Source organism: Erithacus rubecula (genome assembly GCF_903797595.1).
Source record: "Erithacus rubecula genome assembly, chromosome: 5".
NCBI lineage: Eukaryota > Metazoa > Chordata > Aves > Passeriformes > Muscicapidae > Erithacus > Erithacus rubecula.
Window position 1 is genome coordinate 38,880,954 of NC_136687.1, and position 20,736 is coordinate 38,901,689.

At 41.7% G+C, this 20,736-nt stretch overlaps 1 protein-coding gene across 4 annotated transcripts in view; it reads right to left on the reverse strand.

Moving 5' to 3' along the window:
- The window catches only part of FNIP2 (folliculin interacting protein 2), a 49,828-nt gene extending 38,092 nt beyond the window's left edge, over positions 1-11,736 (reverse strand). For 2 of the 4 annotated variants that reach the window (XM_079307537.1, XM_079307533.1), the window contains exon 1: positions 11,505-11,736. In XM_079307537.1, coding sequence (XP_079163663.1) covers positions 11,505-11,599 — 95 coding nt within the window. In that variant the 5' untranslated portion in view covers positions 11,600-11,736. Of the gene's footprint in view, positions 1-7,729; positions 7,881-11,504 lie in introns of all 4 variants that reach the window. The other 2 variants (XM_079307535.1, XM_079307536.1) reach the window with 2 other exon arrangements.
- Positions 11,737-20,736: the final 9,000 nt, after the last annotated feature.

Genomic DNA, 20,736 nt, shown 5'->3' on the forward strand with positions numbered 1-20,736 from the left:
CAGACAGAAGTTTAGGATACTCTCTCCAGGGGCCCAGAAAGATTGCAAATCCCCATTTCTCATCATTGTTCTGAACACGCACCACGGTACAAAAGAACACTCTCAAGGAGGGCTAGAGGCAAGCATTATCCATCCAGGGACCCTCTTTCAAGGGAAACTACTTCAGAAGGGGTCAGCTGCATCTAACCCAAAAGCACAAACTCAGCAGTATCACTTCACTTAAAAAGAAATTAAAACTCCCCTTCTAAATTCCTATTCTATGAAAATATATCAGATGTGGCTCTCTAACAGTGCTGAGAGCTGAAGCAGCCCAGTTTTTTTGACCGGCTAACATAATACTGGTAAGACCTCTGTAAATGGTTATGTTAAACTGTTGTAAGAACAAGATGTATTTTGATCCTTCTAAAACAGAGATTACAACCAAAAAGTTTGTCTGCAAGAACCAGGAAGGAAAGGAAATAAAACTAAGTTGAATATTTATGAGAAAGTACTGATTTACCCAGCTGGCAAGAATATGGGAAAGAACACATACACAAGTAGCTGTGCTCGATCACCCAAAAGTTGCTACAGCATGAACAGCAAAGTCCATTGCCTCGGTCTAGATGAATGCCAGGAAATCCTGACTTAGATTGAATGAAGTGATAACATGGACGGATATAACGTCAGCTCCGGCATTTTTCACTGTTATAGCCAAAAATATGTTTTGCTCCTCTTGTTGTTGTTACAATAATTTGTTTATTCCATCCAAAACACCTTCCTTAACTCTGTCTAGTACACAGCACAGAAAGTAGTTTTCTAGTAACTAGAACTGAATCTTGAAGGTTTAGATAGATTTATTTTCAAGTTTAACTGGAAAGGGAAGGAGGAACCACATTTTGGGACTATGTGCAGAAGACCATGGTAATTAAATCACTCATACCATATACCTTCTCAATGAAAAAAACTACACACAAAACCAACCAAACAAACCACAGTCCTGCAGCTGACTGGCATGGGCAAACCTACCCTTGCTGCAAGCCACTATGCTAAAGACTTACGTTCTGTTTACCACCAATTGCGTAGGACTTTGAATGTATAAATAGTCATTAAGTTATGAAACAGTCTCCCCTCCTTAAAGCAGGCCAACCACTCTAAACTACTCACATAGGATCCCAAACATTTTCTCAAAAACACTGGTATTATAGTAGACTTAGAAGTTTATCCAGTCAGGTTTGTACATAATTATGGCTGACCACACCCAGTAGCACGCTAACATTCAGCTGCCACATATCAGTCCATCAATCCTGAAATATTTGAGCAAAAAATAAAAATCACACAGAAAATCCAGCTGCATCCTTGTCCTGCAATAAGAATGATTTGCACATTGATAGATGAAAACAAATTTCAATTAGCAAGCTCATGTAGCAATTATTCAGACAAATTAGAAACTTTTCTTCTCACCAGAAGGTAAAAATCAGTCAAGCTCCTCTAGAATTTGCCAGAAAAAGTGTACAAGAAAATACTTTGTAACAGACCTGATTTACTCCTGAGATGAAGTCTACCAGAGCAGACTCACTAGCAGCCATCCTAACAACTACAGATTCAGGGTACCTTCATCTAAACACAAGCAAAACTCTTTGTTTTCACTTTCTGTCAAAATAGGCACCAAGGATACAACTCTAATGAAGACTATAGTCAACTTTCAGTGCTTCAGTAACACAAACAAAAAGCCAAAACCAAATCAAATTTCAGCCAAATTTCTAGTTCACATCCTAACACATTTCAGTACAAATACAGAATTATTTCCTTAAGCAGTAATCAAAGTTTAATTCAGAGATTCAAGTAATCTTTGGCACTCCACACAGACATGTTTTGCTTAAAAACAAAGAAAAATAATTTGGACATAGGTTCACTGGGTAGACTGATTGTTTCAAAAAACCCACATTCACTACAAAATATACTGTTATGTTTGCCTTTTTGTCTTCTTTGCATACCTGACCCTGCATCCATTATCCAATCCTGCTTTACATAAGCATTTTACAGTATTTCTACCAAGTGCTACCATAAAGTGACAAACAGAAACATAAAACTCAACTGTACCATGATCTAGTCCATAGGAGGTGACTGACATATATCCCCAAGTTGCCCAAGTACCAAAGTCATTAGGTATCACTCACCCACTCCCAAAGTTACAATTGAGTCTGGAATCATTTTAAGCATGATTTATACACACAGGCAAATCTCGTAAATACTTTTATAAGGAGAGAGGGTTAATTTTTCCAAGTCTTTAACTTGATGTGATCTAAAAACGCTTTTAATCGTTGGGAGGGCATAGGTTGCACTCCTGAAGCTGTTCCAAGTGTCTAACACGGGACAGCAACCGTCCTCCAGGCTAAAAGCCAAGATCAAGTAGGAGCTAAAATGCATGAAACTATGGTTGTCTGCTAAGTGAACTGAAGTGGCCACCAATCACTGTTCTTTATTCCAGCCTTCTCAACACAGCTGAGGATTAGCACTCCATAACCATTTCTGCATGGTGTGACAGCTTAACACAGACTACTCCAAGAAGAACTGGTTCTATCACTGACCTTTACACAGACTGAGAGGGCTTCAATATTGTTCTACCAAGGCTACTGTGGAAGTGACAAATGTCCAGCCAATACCCAATTCCAGCACAAAACAGGAGAATACAGTAGCATCTTGTCGTTGAAGCCATTCACCAAGACCAAAGCCTCACATGCATGCTGCTACACAGCTGAGCAAAGTGGTTTCTGTGACAAATTTCTGCTGCCTTGCACCTGCACTTTCCTTCGCAGCAGCCTCATAGGTCTCCACCCACATTGTTCAATTCAAGCTGTTAAACAAGGCAGGACATTTCAGAAACAAAAGGCTCATGACCTATCCTAGAGTACAATTTGTCCTAAAAAGTAAAACCCATTTTGAAGTGCGAGTTAGAGAGCAAAGTGCTAAATGAAGTGAAGATTTTAAAAGGTCATTTTGAGGGAATGTGAAAGGAAAGGCAAGTAAATGTGACAGACACAAGCACTCAACTGTTCAGCAATAGTTGGACAAGCTCATGTGCCCCCATAGAAAAAGCACAACATACCACAAAAGCTTGTCTGAACATAAACTAATTTCTGTGAATTGCAGATTTCAAAAGTTACAATAACTGTCTTTTCCCAACCACAGAGGGTTTCAACATTACAACATTATATTACATTCTGTAAAATTATCCACATCCAGTAAAATAATAATAATAATTTAAGAATAACTTGCTCAGAACTGTGTATTCAACAGCCTTCTCTCTGCAGTTTCCTTCAAAATCTTTATCTAATGTACTCTGCTCAGATTTTCTGTACTCCTGGAGCTGTGCATTAACAAACCCAACCCCAAAAGTTGAGCAATTTCAAGTGTTGGATAACGTCGAGATCCAGAATTTAGTAGAAATACCTGCACAGAAATTCAGAGCACTGAGTTCATTCAAGCCTGTTTTCTTTCATAAAAGTTGGTAAACTAAGTGAAAACAAAATCTGAGTTGTTATTGTAAGAAACTTTATGACTCCAGTATAAAAAAATTAAGTACTACTGTGTTCAGATTTCTAATTTGAAACTGCTAATACCAAATTCAGACTGCTAGCACATCTATTAGAAAAATAAATAAATATTTTCAATTGTTTACTTAATATAGCTGATTTCATTAGCACATCTAAAATTTCACTGACTACCTTGGAGGAGAAAAGCTGAGCTGTATTGCACTGAAGGGACAGCATCCTGCAGAGAAAGCTCCACACTGATTTGGTAATTACATCATACACAACTCAAGTTTCATTTCAGCATGGTCCATGGAAGTGGAATCATGACTCAGTTTTAACAGTAGCAAGTGTGATGTAAATGTGCCCGTTTATCAGTACAATTCTAAACATCCAGAAGTGTGCTGACTGACCAAAGACGTTTCAGCTGCACTTGCCCTAGTCAATGCAGGGAAGACAAGCACAGTTGCCAGAACCCCTAAGCTCATCCTCAGTGCCTCAAAACACTTTGCCTTGTAGCCTGCATGGGAGCGTGTCTTGTGACCTCAGTCTTGCACATTAAAACATGACATTACTAAGGTATTCGAGTGACAAGCAGGGCAAATGGGCAAACTTGAGAAAGACCCTGTTAAGGCAGGGAGAGAGCAGAACAGAGAAGAACCTAAGTATGAAGATTAAGAAGCAGCATAGGCAGAGCACACAGAGAGGAGCTGATTCATGACAGGCAAAGGTGAACTGCCATGTCCATGCCTGTTAGTCAGACCAGCAGTAATCTGACTATCACAGGAAGCACACGGAAAAAGTGCAGACAGATATTTGCTGCCTTCACATGAGTTCCCCATTCAAAGTCCTCCTTTTCCTGCTTATTCTAGCAAGCCTGTTAACCACCACCCTATAGAATTGCATTCCTCCTCTTTTGCCTAAGAAGTGTACCCATAGAAACCTTTACACAGCAAATATTGGCAATTAGGCCAGCCAAAGAACATTCATCATACAACACTTCATCTAAGCTGCATACAAGACAACAGTGTGCTCTTAATCAAGGGTGCACTTTGAAATCTTGACAAATATAAAACACAACACATTACTCCAATCTGAATTTACTCTTCAGAAGCTATCAATGAACATCACTAAGGTGCAAAGTACATGATGAAAGAACATGACTGCTAGTGTCAGAAGGAATTCTTAAAGGAGCAGGTACACCACTGAGGTTTGTAGCACATATAGTGAGTACTAATTCAAAGAATTTTCTTTGCAAAGGAAGTCCTCAGCAGCTTCAGTAATACTGAAATGTCAGAACAAGCAATTATCTATATGAGAAAAATGACTCAATTTTCTGTCCCCCCTGACCCCAGCTATGTTGTCACAGTGTCTCAGGGCATTTGGTCTGCTGTTACTGTTGCTGTTCAGACCAAAGCAACAGCAGAAGGCCACCACCATGCATGGAAACACCTACATCCCACAATGTCAAAATGGGATAATATGATGACTAATGACTAAAACATTTTTGTCAAAAGTCTTCCATCTTCCTTTCCCCTAAAGTTAATAAAGCCGTTTTGCAACTTTAACTTCATTTACATAAGAAAAGCTACAAAGTTTATCAAAGTTTACATGAAGCCAGCCTCTACTGGCAACAAAGCTTTGCATCAGTTTTTAAAATGTTTCTCACAAATTCAGCTTTTAAGAAGTTTGTTCACATTTTTCAGCCCCAAGTAGCTTTATTTTCTCCTTCATATCAAGCCATTATTGTCAACAGGTATTCCCTTACAGCATTAAGGTCACTGTGTTAAATTGGAATTTTCCTGCTTTAAGGTGTGCCACTTACAAGGAAAGGTGCCTCCAAGGCCTTCTGCTGCCACCATTTCCCAAATCACCTTCCACCGAACAGTCTGTGGCACAGTACTCACCCAATTCTGGACATGCAAACAGCCAAAGTACCCTAAGAATAAGGAATCAAGCACCTACTATCCAACTGCACACTGATTCAAGAAACAATCCCTGGAACTCCATGGATAAGTCACCTGTATGTCAGAAATAAGATAACCTACAGGCAAAACTCACTTTACTGTCAGGCAATAATGCATCTTTTCATGGAATTAGATAACTATGGTACATCCATCCCTCTCAGAATGTCAGTAGCTCATGCATTTACACACCTTGTTTTGTCACTTGTGGCAAAGAAAAAACTAAAACAAAAAACATGGTGTCTTCTTGCAACTTTAAGAGAGATGGAGCTAGACTCAGAGCAAAGCTAGAGGAAACCAAGAGGTTGTTCAGTGACAGCAGTATTTAGGGGAGGGGAAATCCAAACAATGAAAGAAGAATGACTTTAGTCCCTGCAAAGCTCAAAACCAGAGGACTTAGGGATTGCTTTCCTCCAAAAAAAGCCCCAGGCCAGAAGCGTGGTTATCATGTCAAAAGACCATACTTTCAATTACTTCCTTTCTAAGCAGTTGTTTTGTTTTTGTTTTGTTTTTTTAACGATACTGTAATATATTCTTTTTTGCAGAACTTATACTTTAGCTCATTTTACTGATGAAAGACTAACACCAGCACAAAGGTGCAATACTGCAGCCTAGGGCTCACCTTCAGCTGTTTGTGAAATCGTGTACGGTTTAAATCTGCTCTTTTACCTTTCCTGCCCACATGCTCAGATTTGGCCCGGGGCTGGATTGCCCCTTTACAGCATATAAAACAGTGATTTTCTTTCAAATATTTTTCAAGGGGTTTACAGCCAGATGTTTATGAATATTGCCATGTATGAAGATGCACATGTGTGTGCAGTAGAGTTATTGCTGTGTGGATCTCTACAAAATGGCAAGAAGCTCAAGGAAAAAAACCCAATTAGGTCACAAGAACATTCCAGGGAATGTTTCATTTGAACAAACTGACATACAAGCAGACTCCAAGCTCACTACTGCTTTCTTTCCTTTTTCAGAAGGTGGAACATTGCCAGGCTGGTAATAAATGCTGTGGAATAATGCTTAGCAAGTAGGATCTCACCAAGCATTTCAGCACTATGACCAAAGGAATCACTTGTACCAGCTGCCAAACAAATGATCTCATATACCAAAGCTAACAAACTGTTACCAAATAGATATCCTGCAGCTACAACATGACATCCCTTCCATTACAGATACCAGAAGGAGCAGCTGATACTTAAAAGCTGAAGAAATAGACTGCATGCAAGTTTCAGACACAGCTGAAATAATACAACCTTTTTTTAAAAAAACACATAGAATGAAGTTGTTCCCTACCTCACGATAATCCTTCACTTCACATATCAATATCAAAGAAATTTAATCACAGGTTGCAATGCAGAAATTATATATTCAGCAGTGAAAGCAGTATTACAAAAACTCCAATATGTTTATTTTCTTTTAAAAAACAGAAACTATCAAAGACTGAAATTAAGGTGAAGTCTGAACTCGCAGCTTAAGGATAACATCAGACTTTATGTTGAAAAGTACAGAAAAGCACTGATGTAAAATTTCTTCCAGAATCAGGTAAACACAACTACAGAAAAAATCCTATCAATATAAGTACAACCAAACTATCTGAAACCCATGTAAATTTCTTAAGGCCAGCCCCCAATATCTTACTCAAATACATGCTTAGCACTTGAGACAATCTGGTCTTAAGATACTATGTGCTAATACTCTATGTAATCCCTAAAACTTAATGGACTGTTCAATGGGTAAAGAATTGGTTGGATGGCCACATCCAGAGGGCAGTGGTCAGTGGCTGAGTCCTGATGGACATCAGTGGTGTCCCTTGAGGAATATTGACAATGGAACTGTGTGCACCCAACAAATCTGCAGATGACACCAAGCTGTGCTTGTTGGCACATCTGAAGGATGGGATGCCAGCCCAAGGGACCTGGCCAAGCTCAAGAAGTGGGCCCATGGGAATCTCATGAGGTTTAACAAGACCAAGTGCAAGGTGCTGCACCTGGCTCAGGACAAACCCTGGTATCAACACAGGCTGGGGATGAACAGATTCAGAGCAGCCCTGCCCAGAAGGACTTGGGGATGCTGGTGGATGAGGCAGGACATAACCCAGCACTGTGCACTTGCAACCCAGGAGGCCAAAAGTGTCCTGGGCTACATTAAAAGCAGCAGGGCCAGGGAGACTATTCTACTCTTTTACTCTGCCCTCATGAGACTCTCCTGCAGTGCTGCATCTACCTCTGAGGTCCCCAGCACAGAGAGGACACTGACCTACTGGAGCAAGTCCAGAGGAGAGACACATTATTAGAGGGATGGAGCATCTCTCCTATGAGGAAAGCCTGAAAGAATTGAGGCTGTTCAATCTGGATAAGAGAAGGCTTCAGAATTACCTAATTGCTGCTTTCCATTCCTTAAAGGGAGCCTACAAAAAATATGGAGAATCTTTTAAAATGCAAATAGTGACAGGACAAGGTGGAATGGCTTCAAATAAGGAGAATAGGTTTAGATTAGATATTAGGAAAAATTATTTACTGTGAAGGTGATGAGACACTGGAAGAGTTTGCCCATGGAAGTGGTGGATGCCCTATCCCTGTAAGTGTTGAAGGCCACGTTGGACAGGACTCTGAACAGTCTGGTCTAGTGGAAGGTGTCCCTGTCTAAGGCATCAGTGATTGGAACTGGAGGATCACTAAAGTCTCTTCCAACACGAGCCGATCTATGATTCTGTTGAGTACATGACCCTGGTAGCACTCCAAAAAAATCATACAAACTACACTAAACCAATCTTGTAAGTGAAGTAACATTTGAGAAGGAAATGTAAGTTTTAGGGGAATTTATTCACATAAATACATATTGCTTGCACACAAAGTAATTAGGGTTTTCCCAGAGCCTCAGAGGCTAGGAAGAAATATATTCCAATTACAGCTATTCAACTGTCTCTATTGAAAGGGGTGTGTGTATACACACACATATCTTCACATATATATTACACACAGATTTATGTATCTTCAGTTAAGGGAAGCAAGAAGCAGCAGTAAAAAAAAGAGAGACTCAAGTCTGTGTACAAAACTGCTTGAAATAAATGTACTATCTCACTAATACAAATTTGTTCTCTAGTTGGTTTATAATTTCTCTTTTTATATAAAAAAGAATTAAGCTATTCTATAATTCTAACTACTACCCTTCTACCACTTCATACTTCCATTATCTTGAAGAGAGGCCTGGGCCAGTAGAAAATGCTGCTATCCCAATAGTTCTATATTAGCTCCTACTCCTCATGTTTATACTCTCCTAGCTCAGCAGGTAAGGGTTGTGCTCAGACTAGCCCACAGAGTGCATTAATTGGTGCTAAGGACCTGACACCCACACTAGTGTTCTGGAGTTTTACTTTAGTATGGTCCTAGGGACCAAATACCCATTAGTGGTTGAAAAACACTTTCTAATTTCATTCATTCTCAAAAGAATCCCGTTTATGTACTGAAGCCACTTGGCTTTGTGAGCCAAAGTGCAGCTAGTGGAGACAATTTAGAGGTTTTCTTTAAAAGAGCACTCCTGAGCCAAATTAATATGTTAATATTCATGCACCAAGGAAAGTTTCCTGTGGCTTCACATTCATTTATAGGCACCATGTCTCTTGCTCTCTGAGGCTGTGCCAGCTCATCCTGGTAAGCAGTATGGACCTTGAAGCTTGATGTTTCCTTCAGAGCCAAAGAGACAAAGCAATGTGGACATCTGGCCAAGATTTAACTCCCATTGAAGGAGACAGTGCAACAGAATGAGCACATGCAGTACTTATTACAGGCAAACCACAAGCCTGGTTGATAGCCCACCACAAAAAAAACTTTCCCTGGTGTTCCTGGGAAGACTAGAAAACACAAAGCTTCCCAACAACATAGTTGAAAAAAGTTGTCGAATTGCATTAATTTGAGGAGGCATTATCTACTAAAGAAATTTTTGGTGATTCCTCTGTTGTTCAGAGTAAGGAGGGTGTGTGAATACACTTAAACTTTCAAAGCTCTCATAACAATTGAAAGTCCAGGGATACAGATTGTTATTGGTCTCACAGGGCTCCTTAACGGAGCTAAACTCTGCAAGACATATTGAGTGTGGAGGGACCTCACTAACCAAAACCTGGAAGGAATAAAATAACTAAAAGTTCTTAAAAAGACAGTCTCATCATTAGAAAATTATTCTGCCATTTTGCATCTAACATTGACCAGCAGTATATGCTTAATACAGAAGCTACCAAAGGATTACATCTCCCACTGAGATCAAATCACCTATCTCCAAACAGAGATTACTGTTGAACAGAAAGTCTATTAAAAGCATTGCAGCAAAGTTTCTAAGACCTTGTAAGTATGCTCTTGCAGATCATGAACAGATCACTGTAAAGAAAAAAAAAGCATTACAGCATACTTGAAAGTTGTAAGGAAGAAACTTAATATTAACAAGCAAAAAAAAGCCTCCATTTACATGTAAAATACTTCAAGTAATTTTATTGACCTTAGGTGTGTCAAAAAAATCAGATAGAAAGGGAATGAGGAAAAGCAGGGAATGAAGAGTGAAGAGTACCTACAGAATCTACAGTATTTTTAATATGATAGCTTTTTTATGAAGTGTCAAATCATTCAAATTGAAAACCAAAGTGTGGAATATCTTACCTCAAAAACAGGAAGAAGGAAAAAGTACAATCCCTAACTTCACTAAATTATCCAGATGGAATAATCTTACTGATTTTAAGGAGAAACACACTATGTAAGTAATCTGCCTTTGTGAAGATACTTGATAATCCAGGAACAATTCAATAATCCAGAACTAACAGCAGTGGTCTCTGACACAGAATATTTTTAAGTGCAATGCAAAATAATCGTCTAGAAGTATCAGTTTCAATGTAGAAAATTGTTTCCTTCCATATTAAAGGAGATACTTAACTCTTAAACTGGATAAGTGCTAAAAGAAGTAAGTAGCAGTTACACAAAAGTAACTTGCAGTTACAAGTACAGCATATAGACTCTGCAGCTTCACCAGATTTGTCCTCTAGTACGAATGCAGCTCCAATATTGTGTCCAACCACTCTCAAAGGAATCATCTTGTAACCCAAATATAATGTCATTTTCATTTTACACCACTGCCGTCCATGATCTTGCAACTTTAGCCACACAAATGGCCACGTCCCACACAGACCATCTTTGAAATTACAATGGTTCACGACTGTGATCCTTCTAGAGAACTTGGCACTACGGAATTGTGGATCAAAATATCGTCCACCGCTCTCCCTCACCATCCTTGGTAGTTTCAGCAGTGAGAGCCCAGATTCCAGCTGAACCCTGTGTACCATCTGATCACAAGACCAGTGTCAACTGCACAGAAAAACAGGCACAGAGGTTACCGGGCACGCATGTGATTGTCACTATGCTCACCGGGCCGCTCGGTCTTGTGAGCAGCGGAGATGTCACACGAACAAAGCTCCAAAGCACCAGCCTGAGCAAAACGCTGTCCCCGAAGGTTCAGAAAACACTAACATTACACCGAGAATCAGTATTATATAAAGGTTATACATATAAACCCTGAAGCAGCGATAGCTACTGAACCTCACCTTTCAGCACGCAGAGTATAAAAAGCAGGGGCAGTGAAAGGTGCCTAATGCTTAGCGGGTCACCAGACTAAGCACGTGTATTTAGGTCACAACAATTAAGCCGTTTCTTAATTTCCCCGTGCTGATGCGACTCAGGCACGAGTTATCACACCAACCGCGCACACACGCCAGCCGGGGGGCCCGGCGCCCTCCCCCACCGCTGCCGAGGGGCGAGCGCCCCAGGCCGCCGGGCGTGCCGCCGCCACCTCGCGCAGAAAATGGCTGAGAGATTCAACGGGAGGGAAAGGCGGGAGGAGAGCCACCCCGGCGCGGCCGTGCCTCCCGCCACACCCCCTTCCCCCGCCGCTCCCCCGGAAACTCTGCGGCGGGGGACCCGCGGGGGCTGCGGCACACCTGCGCCCCACGCCGGCCCCTCCGCCGCCGCGCCCGCCGCCGCCCGCCCAGGCTCACCTGAAGGCGGGCCCCTCCCCCGGAGCCCGGCCGTGCGGGGCCGCCGCGCCGCCGCCCCTTTTGTTGAAGAGCTTCTGGAGCAGGGTGGGAGCCATGCCGCCGCCCCGGCCGGCGGCGGCCCCGCCGCGCCCCTCGCAGCGGCTCAGCGGGCGGCGGGCGGCGGCGGCCGCGGCAGCATCCCCGGAGCCGCTGCGGAGCCGCCCAGCATTCCGCAGAGGCGAGGAGAGGCAAAAGGAGCACCGGCCCGCTCAGCCGCGCCGCTCCCGGCGGCCACCCGTCACCTGACCGAGGGGCCGAGCGCTCCCGGCCGGCGGCGCTGGCACCGCGCAGGGCGCACCGGGCAGGGCAGAGCGAGGCAGCGCTCCCCGCGCCGCCGGCAGACGGAGATGGGGACGGGGCCGCGGTGGCGCCGCGCCCCTCGGGCGATCCCCATTGGCTGCGCGGCGCCCCCGCCCCGCCCCCAGCACGTGGTCAGGCGCGGAGGCGGCCTTAAAGGGACCGGGCCCGGGAGGGCCGCGCCGCGTGTGAGGGGTGCGCCGGCGTCACCGGCGCGGTGAGCGCGGGTACATCGAGCCGGAGAATCCGTGCGAAGGGGCTGGAAGGGACCCCAAAGGTCATCTGGTCATAAACTGTACTCCCATGAGCAGGGACACCTCCCACTAGACCAGATTTCTTATCCAGCCTGGCTTTGAATACCTCCAGGGTTGGGGCATCCACAACCTCCCTGAACAACCTGTTTCAGCTCCTCACCACCCTCACAATAAAGGACTTCCGTATATATCTAACCCAAATATTCTCTGTTTCAGTTCGAACCCATTATTTCTTGTCCCATTACCACAGTTCCTGACAGAGGGCCCCTCTCCATCTTCCACTGGGGACGCCAGAACTGCTTTCAGTTCTGCAATGTGGTCTCACAAAGCAGAGCAGAGGGGGAAAATCACCTCCCTCGACCTGCTGGCCACTCTGCCTTGGATGCAGCCCAGGATTTGGTTGGCTTTGTCAGCTGCAAGCACACATTGCCGGCGTGAGTTGTTCATCCACACATGGATAACGTGTCTTTTACAATACATTTCTCTGCAGATAAAACAGTGCTTGTGTATGTATGTATGTATGCCCTGTGTCTACACACTTGTAAATCATGTGATTGTGATTTACACTATATTTGTGCAGTGAAGCAAGAACAAAGCACTGCCTGCTTCCCTGCTTGGGCTGGCAGCAAAATGTGATGTCCAAATGCCTTCCCATCCTTTTCACACTAGCCAAACCCACAGATTGACAAAAATCCATTGGGTTTCATCCTTCTTTCTGCTCCATGCACCAATCTGTCACTGGTCCAGGAAGATTTTAATGTGATTTTTCTCCCTAGTCAGAACTAGAATGTCTGTAATGGCGAGATCCCTGGCATATAATTGTAGAAGTACTGTGATTCCCTTGGACAATATCTGAGTTTTTACTTTAGTCTTTGACCAGGCAAGCAGCAATATTTTTGCAGGCAGATAGGTGTGCTGGAATGGTGCCTATTTTCACACAAATCTATTCTATCCACAAATAATTAGATAAGGCTACAGTATTTAGGTATCATTTGGAGCTTTATATTTGTTTAATTTGAGGGAAAGGATTGTTTGTGTGGTTTTGCCAGCAGGATGACACCTCGATGCACCTACCAAGAGAACATGACTTCAAATGCTCCTTTCAACCAGCTAAGTAATGGCATACTGTGGTGGAACAAAAAACAAACAAAAGAAAAAGAAAAAAAAAAAAAAAAAAAAAAAACCAAAAACCCCAAGAAAAGCAGAATCACAATAACTTCCTTCTTTTTTTTAGGAAACTGGAAGATGAGACATGGAGAATAGTGGTTATTACAATACTTGTAAAGAATCCTTGTAATAGCTGTCTGCAAACTCAGCACCCAGTAGTGGTAGAAGAGGTGGTGAACGTATTTCAGAGTAAGCCTTTCACTGTCTGGAGAAGCTGATTTCTCTCTAAAATTAGAGGTGACTGTCTAATGGGCTGATAATCTAATCAGCTGCACCCTTGATAACACCAGAATGAATCTTGTAATGCTCAACTGAACCTGGAGGTCCATTCTCAGAAAGGCTTTAACTACTTCCTCTGTGAGACTGAATACCCATTGGAAATCTTCCAGCCTGGATGTCATTACTGTCCTCAATCATTGGAGTCAATTCCACTCAAACAAAGCTGAAGGACAGAAGAGAGAGGGTGTGTTGATGACAGCACACAGAAAGGCGGGTGTGGCTGGACAAGATGAAAAACATCATAGTTGACACAGTAATCAACACAAATGAGAAACTAGGCATTCAGCTTCAGAAATAATCACTGGACTGCATTTCTCAAGGAACAGTCCTGAGAAACTTAAAAGTTGCAAACACCTTGGCTGCCCCTGTAAGGTCCATCAGTTAGCAAGGAGCGCTGACCAGTAGGGGCAGAATCAGAGGCTAAGAAGCAGTCATCTCCCAATGTCCACACCACAAACATTTTACATTTTGCACAACCATTTTACTAGTCCATTTATTTTGGACTGGCTGCAGTCTGGTCCTGTCAGCAGAACGCATGTCTGTGGTTGAAGCACACTGAGTGTGTTTCTGAAAAATACGTGGTTTAGTTTCATCTGAAAATTATCCACTTTGTATGCATGAATGCCACTCCAAAATATGAAGCAAGACAAAGTCAGTGAAGACAATTGGGATACTCTCTTCACAAATAGCAGTGTAAATGCACTCTACATGTTGGCTGATGCTTAGTGCAAAATTACTTCTCAGAGTGTTCTGTTAATGTGTGTGACCATCACTACTGAAACTGATAACACTACATCAAGATAGTAGTGTTCTGAAGGCTATTTCAGGGGGGAAAAAAGAAAAGAAAGAAAGAAAAAGGGAAAACAGCAGAATCAGCAAAGGACTACAAAATAATTTTCACACTCAGAACACACTGTCACACCCCAGAGTTGGGCTATAAGGAACACCTGGCAAAGACAATGCAGTGATTTTTCACTAACCACAGAGTGTGAAATAGGAGCTGATGTAAGGAAAAAAGCCATACCAGCTGTCAAGCAAAGATCATTTACAGCAAGATAGTGTGCCTACATCGCTCAGTCTTCTAGGAAAAGAGTTAAATGGCATTTAAAAATCAAGAGCTGTTATTCTGCTTAAGAGTCAGACTCTTTATGTGCAGAGAAAGACAATTTAGATGTTTAAACTTCAGCTGGAAAAGGAACCAGATTCTCAATGCAGAAATAGATGGGACTTTGTTAGGAAACTGACTATACATAAAAAGGATCATTCAAATCCTGGCATAGCTGAATGCTTGGAAAAGCATATCAATGTTTCATAGCACATAAATCTCTCTAAAGATTGTTTCCTGAAAATGTAGCCAGGTTCAATAGCCGGGACAGGCAGGATTAAAAGCCAAGTCTCCTAAGTCACAGTTTGCCTCCCCATCATTTACACCTGGACAAAATGTTGAGTTCCTTTACAAATGTTTTCATTCCACTCTACTGAGCCCTGAATGCACAAATCCAAAATGCTCCTAAACCTCTGTTGTCAGAACTAGCCTTTGGAGGTGCTGCATAGAGAAGCCAGAGGCCAGAGCAGGTAAACTCTGAAGATTTGACAAAAAGTTTGGTAATCCAAGATGTTTGTTAATAATTTACTGCTTAGTGTGGTAATTCATGCTGTTTAGGTTACATGAACACAGGTAAGTCTTGCTACACTTTGCAAGGCATCAGTAACATTTTTGATTCTGTAAAATAAATAAAATCCAGGTTTAATGCCACTTCAAACATACCAAGTAAAATGTGATATTAAGAAATACCCAGAATTATTCTCTCTCCATGTTGTTATTATTACTATTTAGCACATTAAATCTAAATTACTCTTCACAGAGGCTTTAAAAACCTATGGTAAAATGTATTTCACTTCACAACCAGAGACATAAACTGACAGAAAAGGAAAGCTTAAGATTGCAACCCGCTGCAAACCAGCTTACTCATCCTTCATTGAAGCATTACATAATTTGAGCTGTTGCTGCAGCAACTTTCCCCAGCCCCTGAACAGAGCCACAGAAGTGCTGCCATAATACAGATAAGCAGTTTCACTGTCTTTTTACATAGAACACACATTCAGTTGAAAACCAAAGAGAGTTTGAAGGGAAATATTGATTTAATTGTTTCAAAATTACTGGGAAGTATTGATATATGTTATGGAACATATAATTTTCAACAGTCTTTGGTGTTAAAAAAAAAGAGAATGGCCAGATGAGGAATGTATTCTTTTAATCACCAAAATCTCAAGTATTATGGAGAGAATTAGGTTGTATGAAGGTGATAGGTACAGTCCTCTGAAATCACTACTCTACATAAGTATCTTGTCAAATTTCCTTCCTCCAGAAGAGCCTGAAAATGTACTACATACCTGTGAATGTTCAAACACTTGTTTAGAACCTGGTTTGGTTCCTGTCTTGGTTTGGAAAAATGACAGGTGTGGTAGGGAAGAGCAGGGCCTTCCCTCGAAATGGAGTTAATAAATCCCTCCCACTGAATTACTATAATTTTGAAATTAAGGGCTCTCGGGCAAAGATATGATAGGAATAACAGTTATTTACTAGTATGTATAACAAGACAAACAAAACAACAACAACAATGAAATAAACAAGAAACAGAAACAGTAACCGAGTTTTAGTCCTTTTTGGCCGCAGGCACCCTTCCCTGTGCTGCAATTATCGGTGATGGACAGGGGCAGGTCCCGCACAGCTGCAGGGGCGCTGGAGGTGATGACGGTGGGAAAGGGATGGAAGAGAGGCTTTTGCTCACAGCATCGGTCCTGGTAGTCCAACAGGATGTTTGGAGATAGCAGGCTGAAGCGAGAAGGCGTCCGAGCAGGGCAGCAGTGCGGGTTCCAACAACAGTAGAGGCAGCTCCCAGCATTGGGATGGCGGGGGAGGGGGGGATAGCATCAGCGACCTTTCTCCTCCGACTCCAAGAGTGAGAGAGCGAGCAACAGCCTCCCAGCCTCCTTTACCTGCTTTAATCTTCTAACCGCCCCTCCACCCTCCCAGAGAAAAAAAGCGGGGAGGCTCTCCCTCCCCCCATCTCACAGTCTCAAGGACCCAGCCATCAATGTCCCTTAGCATGTCAATGGGAAGAAATTCCACAGGCGGAGAGGAAAGGGAAAAAACCAACCGCCAACAGTTCCTCTTCTCAACAAAGCTCTTATTATTGGTCAACTGCTTTTGTAAGTCTCCTGCCCAGATCGCCATCCAAAGTCTATGGTAATCCTCATGTCCCAGATTTTCAATGTTGAAATCTGCCATAGGCCTGCCCATTTGCTGGCTGCAGTCTTTTTTTTGTAGTCCATGTAGATATAGTTCACCTTGGACTCCATCCTACCCACATTAGTGCAGACCAAAAACATTTTCTACATAAAAAAAGACTGCAGCCATCATAATTGATATTTCAGTATCTTTTGGTGGTGTGATAAACATGCATTTACACGAAATTGCAATAATATTGGGACATACATTTGTATCAAAACTGATATCCTGAAATGCTGCAGCAGTGACCAGCTGCTAAATGACACTTTGGGCCTCTCCTTGCAAGCCATGGCTTCTACTCTGGTCAAGAAGTCACAGGCACGCTCTTCCTCATTTCCTCACATCCTGAGATCCTAAGCACTACTCTGAATAGTTGCCTCTAAAACATATTTTAAGCAGACCTAAAATACACAGCAAAAAAAGTCTGCTTATTCTTGCTTGGTTCTTAACAATTTCTTCAGGGATCAGCATATCTGAAAGTTAGTGACAAGTAAATGCTTGACTTTATTTTCAGTTTCTGTCATGTCAGCTCTCTATGGAAAATTTTCTTTTTAAAACATTCTCAGACAAGAACATGTGGTTCTTTCATTGTTTAACATTGCATTTTAATTCAGCTTAGCAGAATCTGCACAGAGTTAGTAACTGCTCAGTATGATTTTAATCTGGGCCCTCTTTGTTCAATGTTATGCAATAAAAGACTTGGTACAGGTGGGTAACAATAAACCTGATGGTGAAAAACCATATTTATTTTTCCTGTTTCTTATGTCATTCATGAAGGTGACATGCTTGATGTGCCAGGTCACATGGGAATGGCACATGAGGCACACCGTGTGTCACATGGCACAGGGAAGGCTGAGTGGCTGCTCTATTTCACAGCTAGCAATGAAAGCATCCTTTCCAAGAATGTTTTTGCATGTTGGGAGCTTCTTGATTGCTGTTCTGAAAAGCTGATGAGGTATGTGTTTTAATTGCTTGTCAGATGGATCCCATCAGTACTGCACCATATTCTGAAGCTGCAGTTCAGTCCAATGAAAACCTCACATAAGATTACTTCTGTACAAAGCAAAATGGCTTTTAATATCCTTAGGCAAGGCAGATGTGCACTGAGCCAAAGCACTCATTTTCCACTGGAATTAGCATATTTAAGCCTCTATTTTCTTTACAGTGTCAAATATAGGTTTAAAAGTAAAAAAAAACCCAAGGAAAACAAAAGGGAAAAAATCCTTGTCTGTATGTATACATATTTGCCCATCTTAAAAAATCTACAAAAACTATAAATAATTTATTTTGCAGTTTGTTCTTTTGTGAATGCAAATTGACAGGCTAGAATAATGATACTATATATTATATAATTATAATATTATTATAATTATAATAAATATAAAACATTTTCTTATTGTATGTTCCATCAGAGTACCAGTTTTAGAATTACATATGCATTTCTATGCATTTATCAATGATTGCTTGCTTATTTAGTCAGGGAAGGAAGAAGAGGTAAAACCAAGGATTTTATATGTTTTTTCTCATTTGAGTTTAATTAGGCTAGAAGGTAATACTCCAGCAAGTATGATGTACTTGATGGAAGGGAGACCATTCCATGATGCCATTTGCTTCAGGATTTTAGCACTCACAACACATTTATCTATTGATAATACTTAAACTACTTTACTGGGTAGCCAAACCTATATGTATGGAAAAATAAATAGGTGAATTAAAAAATTAACAGACAATTCAGTTATAGTGAGTATTTTCAATGTACTACTTTAGAGGCATTTACTACATAAACTATTGGAAGTGTCAAAAGATAAGAGGTATTTTGGTGATAGGAAATATTTTTAAATTACAAGATCACGAAGGATTAGAGGGGTGATTTTGCTGCTTGGAAACAGATTTTAGAGGACTTTATAATGGAAGTCTAACTTTGTAAGAGGTTATTTGTTCATAAATTCAGTGTATAATTTAAGAAATGAATTTGAACATGAAATCACTCAGTAAATTCTTGACAGAAGTCACATTACGCTTGTTTTTTACAATCTGTCAATGACTATAAATTAATATGAAACTAACTATGCTACTGCAGTGCTTGGGAGATATTAATTCAGCTCACATATTTTCCAGAATCTCCTACTAACAGTGAGAAAATCACTTGATTTCTCTCTTGTTCAGTTCATACCTCCAAATTATCATGGAGACGCCTTTTTGTACCTCTAAAGGATCTTGCACATAGGGACTTCCAAGTAGCTAGTGTAAAAAGAATTACTAATATAGAATCTAGATTATTCCAACTTAACCAGTAAAAAAGCCTGCAGGGACTGAATAAGTCTACTCCTGGAAGAATGAATCACTCACTGTTTCTTCCTGAGTGCCCCCTCTTGCATGGGACACACACCAACAACATACACTTCACTCTGATGTCTACTACAGAAATCTCTTCTAGATTATACTTACTTGGCTAGCAACTGTCTCACTGAGATCATAGAATATTAAAGGTTGGGGGGGACTTTAAAAGGTCTTCTAGTCCAACCCCCTTATAATGAGCAAGAACATCTTCAATTAGACTAGGTAGTGCAGACTCCTGCCTGTCTTGGCCTTGAATGTTTCCAGGGATGATGCATCTGCCATCTCTTGGGGCAACCTGTTCCAGTGTTTCACCACCCTCATTTTAGCACCCTTCTTTCTTTTATTTAATCTAAATTGACACTTCCTCTGTTTGAAACCATTACCCCTTGCCATATCACAACAGGCCCTATTAAAAAGTTTGTCCCTGTCTTTCTTATAGGCCCCCTGAAACACTGAAAGGCAACATTAAGTTCTCCCTTCTCTTCTCCAGACTCAACAATCCCAGCTCTCTCACCCTTTCCTCATAGAAGAGGTCGTGTAGTCATCCCTTCATCCCTTACATGATGTTGGTGTCCTTTGTCTGGACTCTCTTTAACAGGTTGTCACCCTTCTTGTGCTGGATGATCCCAGAGCTGGATGCAGCACTGCAGGTGGCGTCTCATGAGGGCAGAGTAAAAGGGCAGAATAGTCTCCCTCATCCTGCTGGCCACACTGCTTTTAATGTAGTCCAGGATATGGTTGGCTTACTGGGAGGCAAGTGCACGTTGTTGGTATGAGACTGCTTCTCCTACACCACTGCACCTCATCTATGCTAAATAATAAAAATATCTCAGCCAGTGACCATGGCCAAATGCCCCATGAATTACAGATGACTCAAAGTGTTGACATTGTGGCCTTTGACATCGTGGAGCATGTGAAATCCCTGACACAGCTGCATGACCTGGCTCAGAGAGAGAAATGCCCTGATTTCTCACTAAGTGTTCCCAGATGGTTGCAGATGTCTTTTCCTTCTGTTAAGGGTTCCCAGATGCAATGTGTAACAGCACTCCATGCCAATCACCTCTCCTACCCAACATCTGTGCAGATGTGTGGGAATGATTACAATGCAGTATACGAACTGCAGTTATTAATATCAATGCTACTTTGTCTTTTCTTTCTGTCTGGGAATTACAATTGTCCTCTGACACATCCAATGTTGACAACGTACTGAGAGAGAGATGAAAATCAGCTTGATGAAGCTCAAATCCAAACATATAGACAGGAATTACAGGAGAAAGCCTTTGGAGAACAAAATGAAACAGAATGAATGAAGAGGTTTCTGGAGGAGTCCAAGAAATAAAGAGGCTCATCTTGATCAGCAGCATTCTCAGAAAAACTATAAGTTTGCAGCAGTCAGACCCCAGCACTCTTCTGCCCCTTCTATTTTTGCCACATGTACCTTGCCACATGTACCATGATGCCATTGAGTACAGGATGTGGCCGTGTTGAGCCATTCACCTGTTTGGGAATCCCACACCAAGTGTGGTGATACCACTCACGCCTGTTGGTCAATACAAATGTCCAA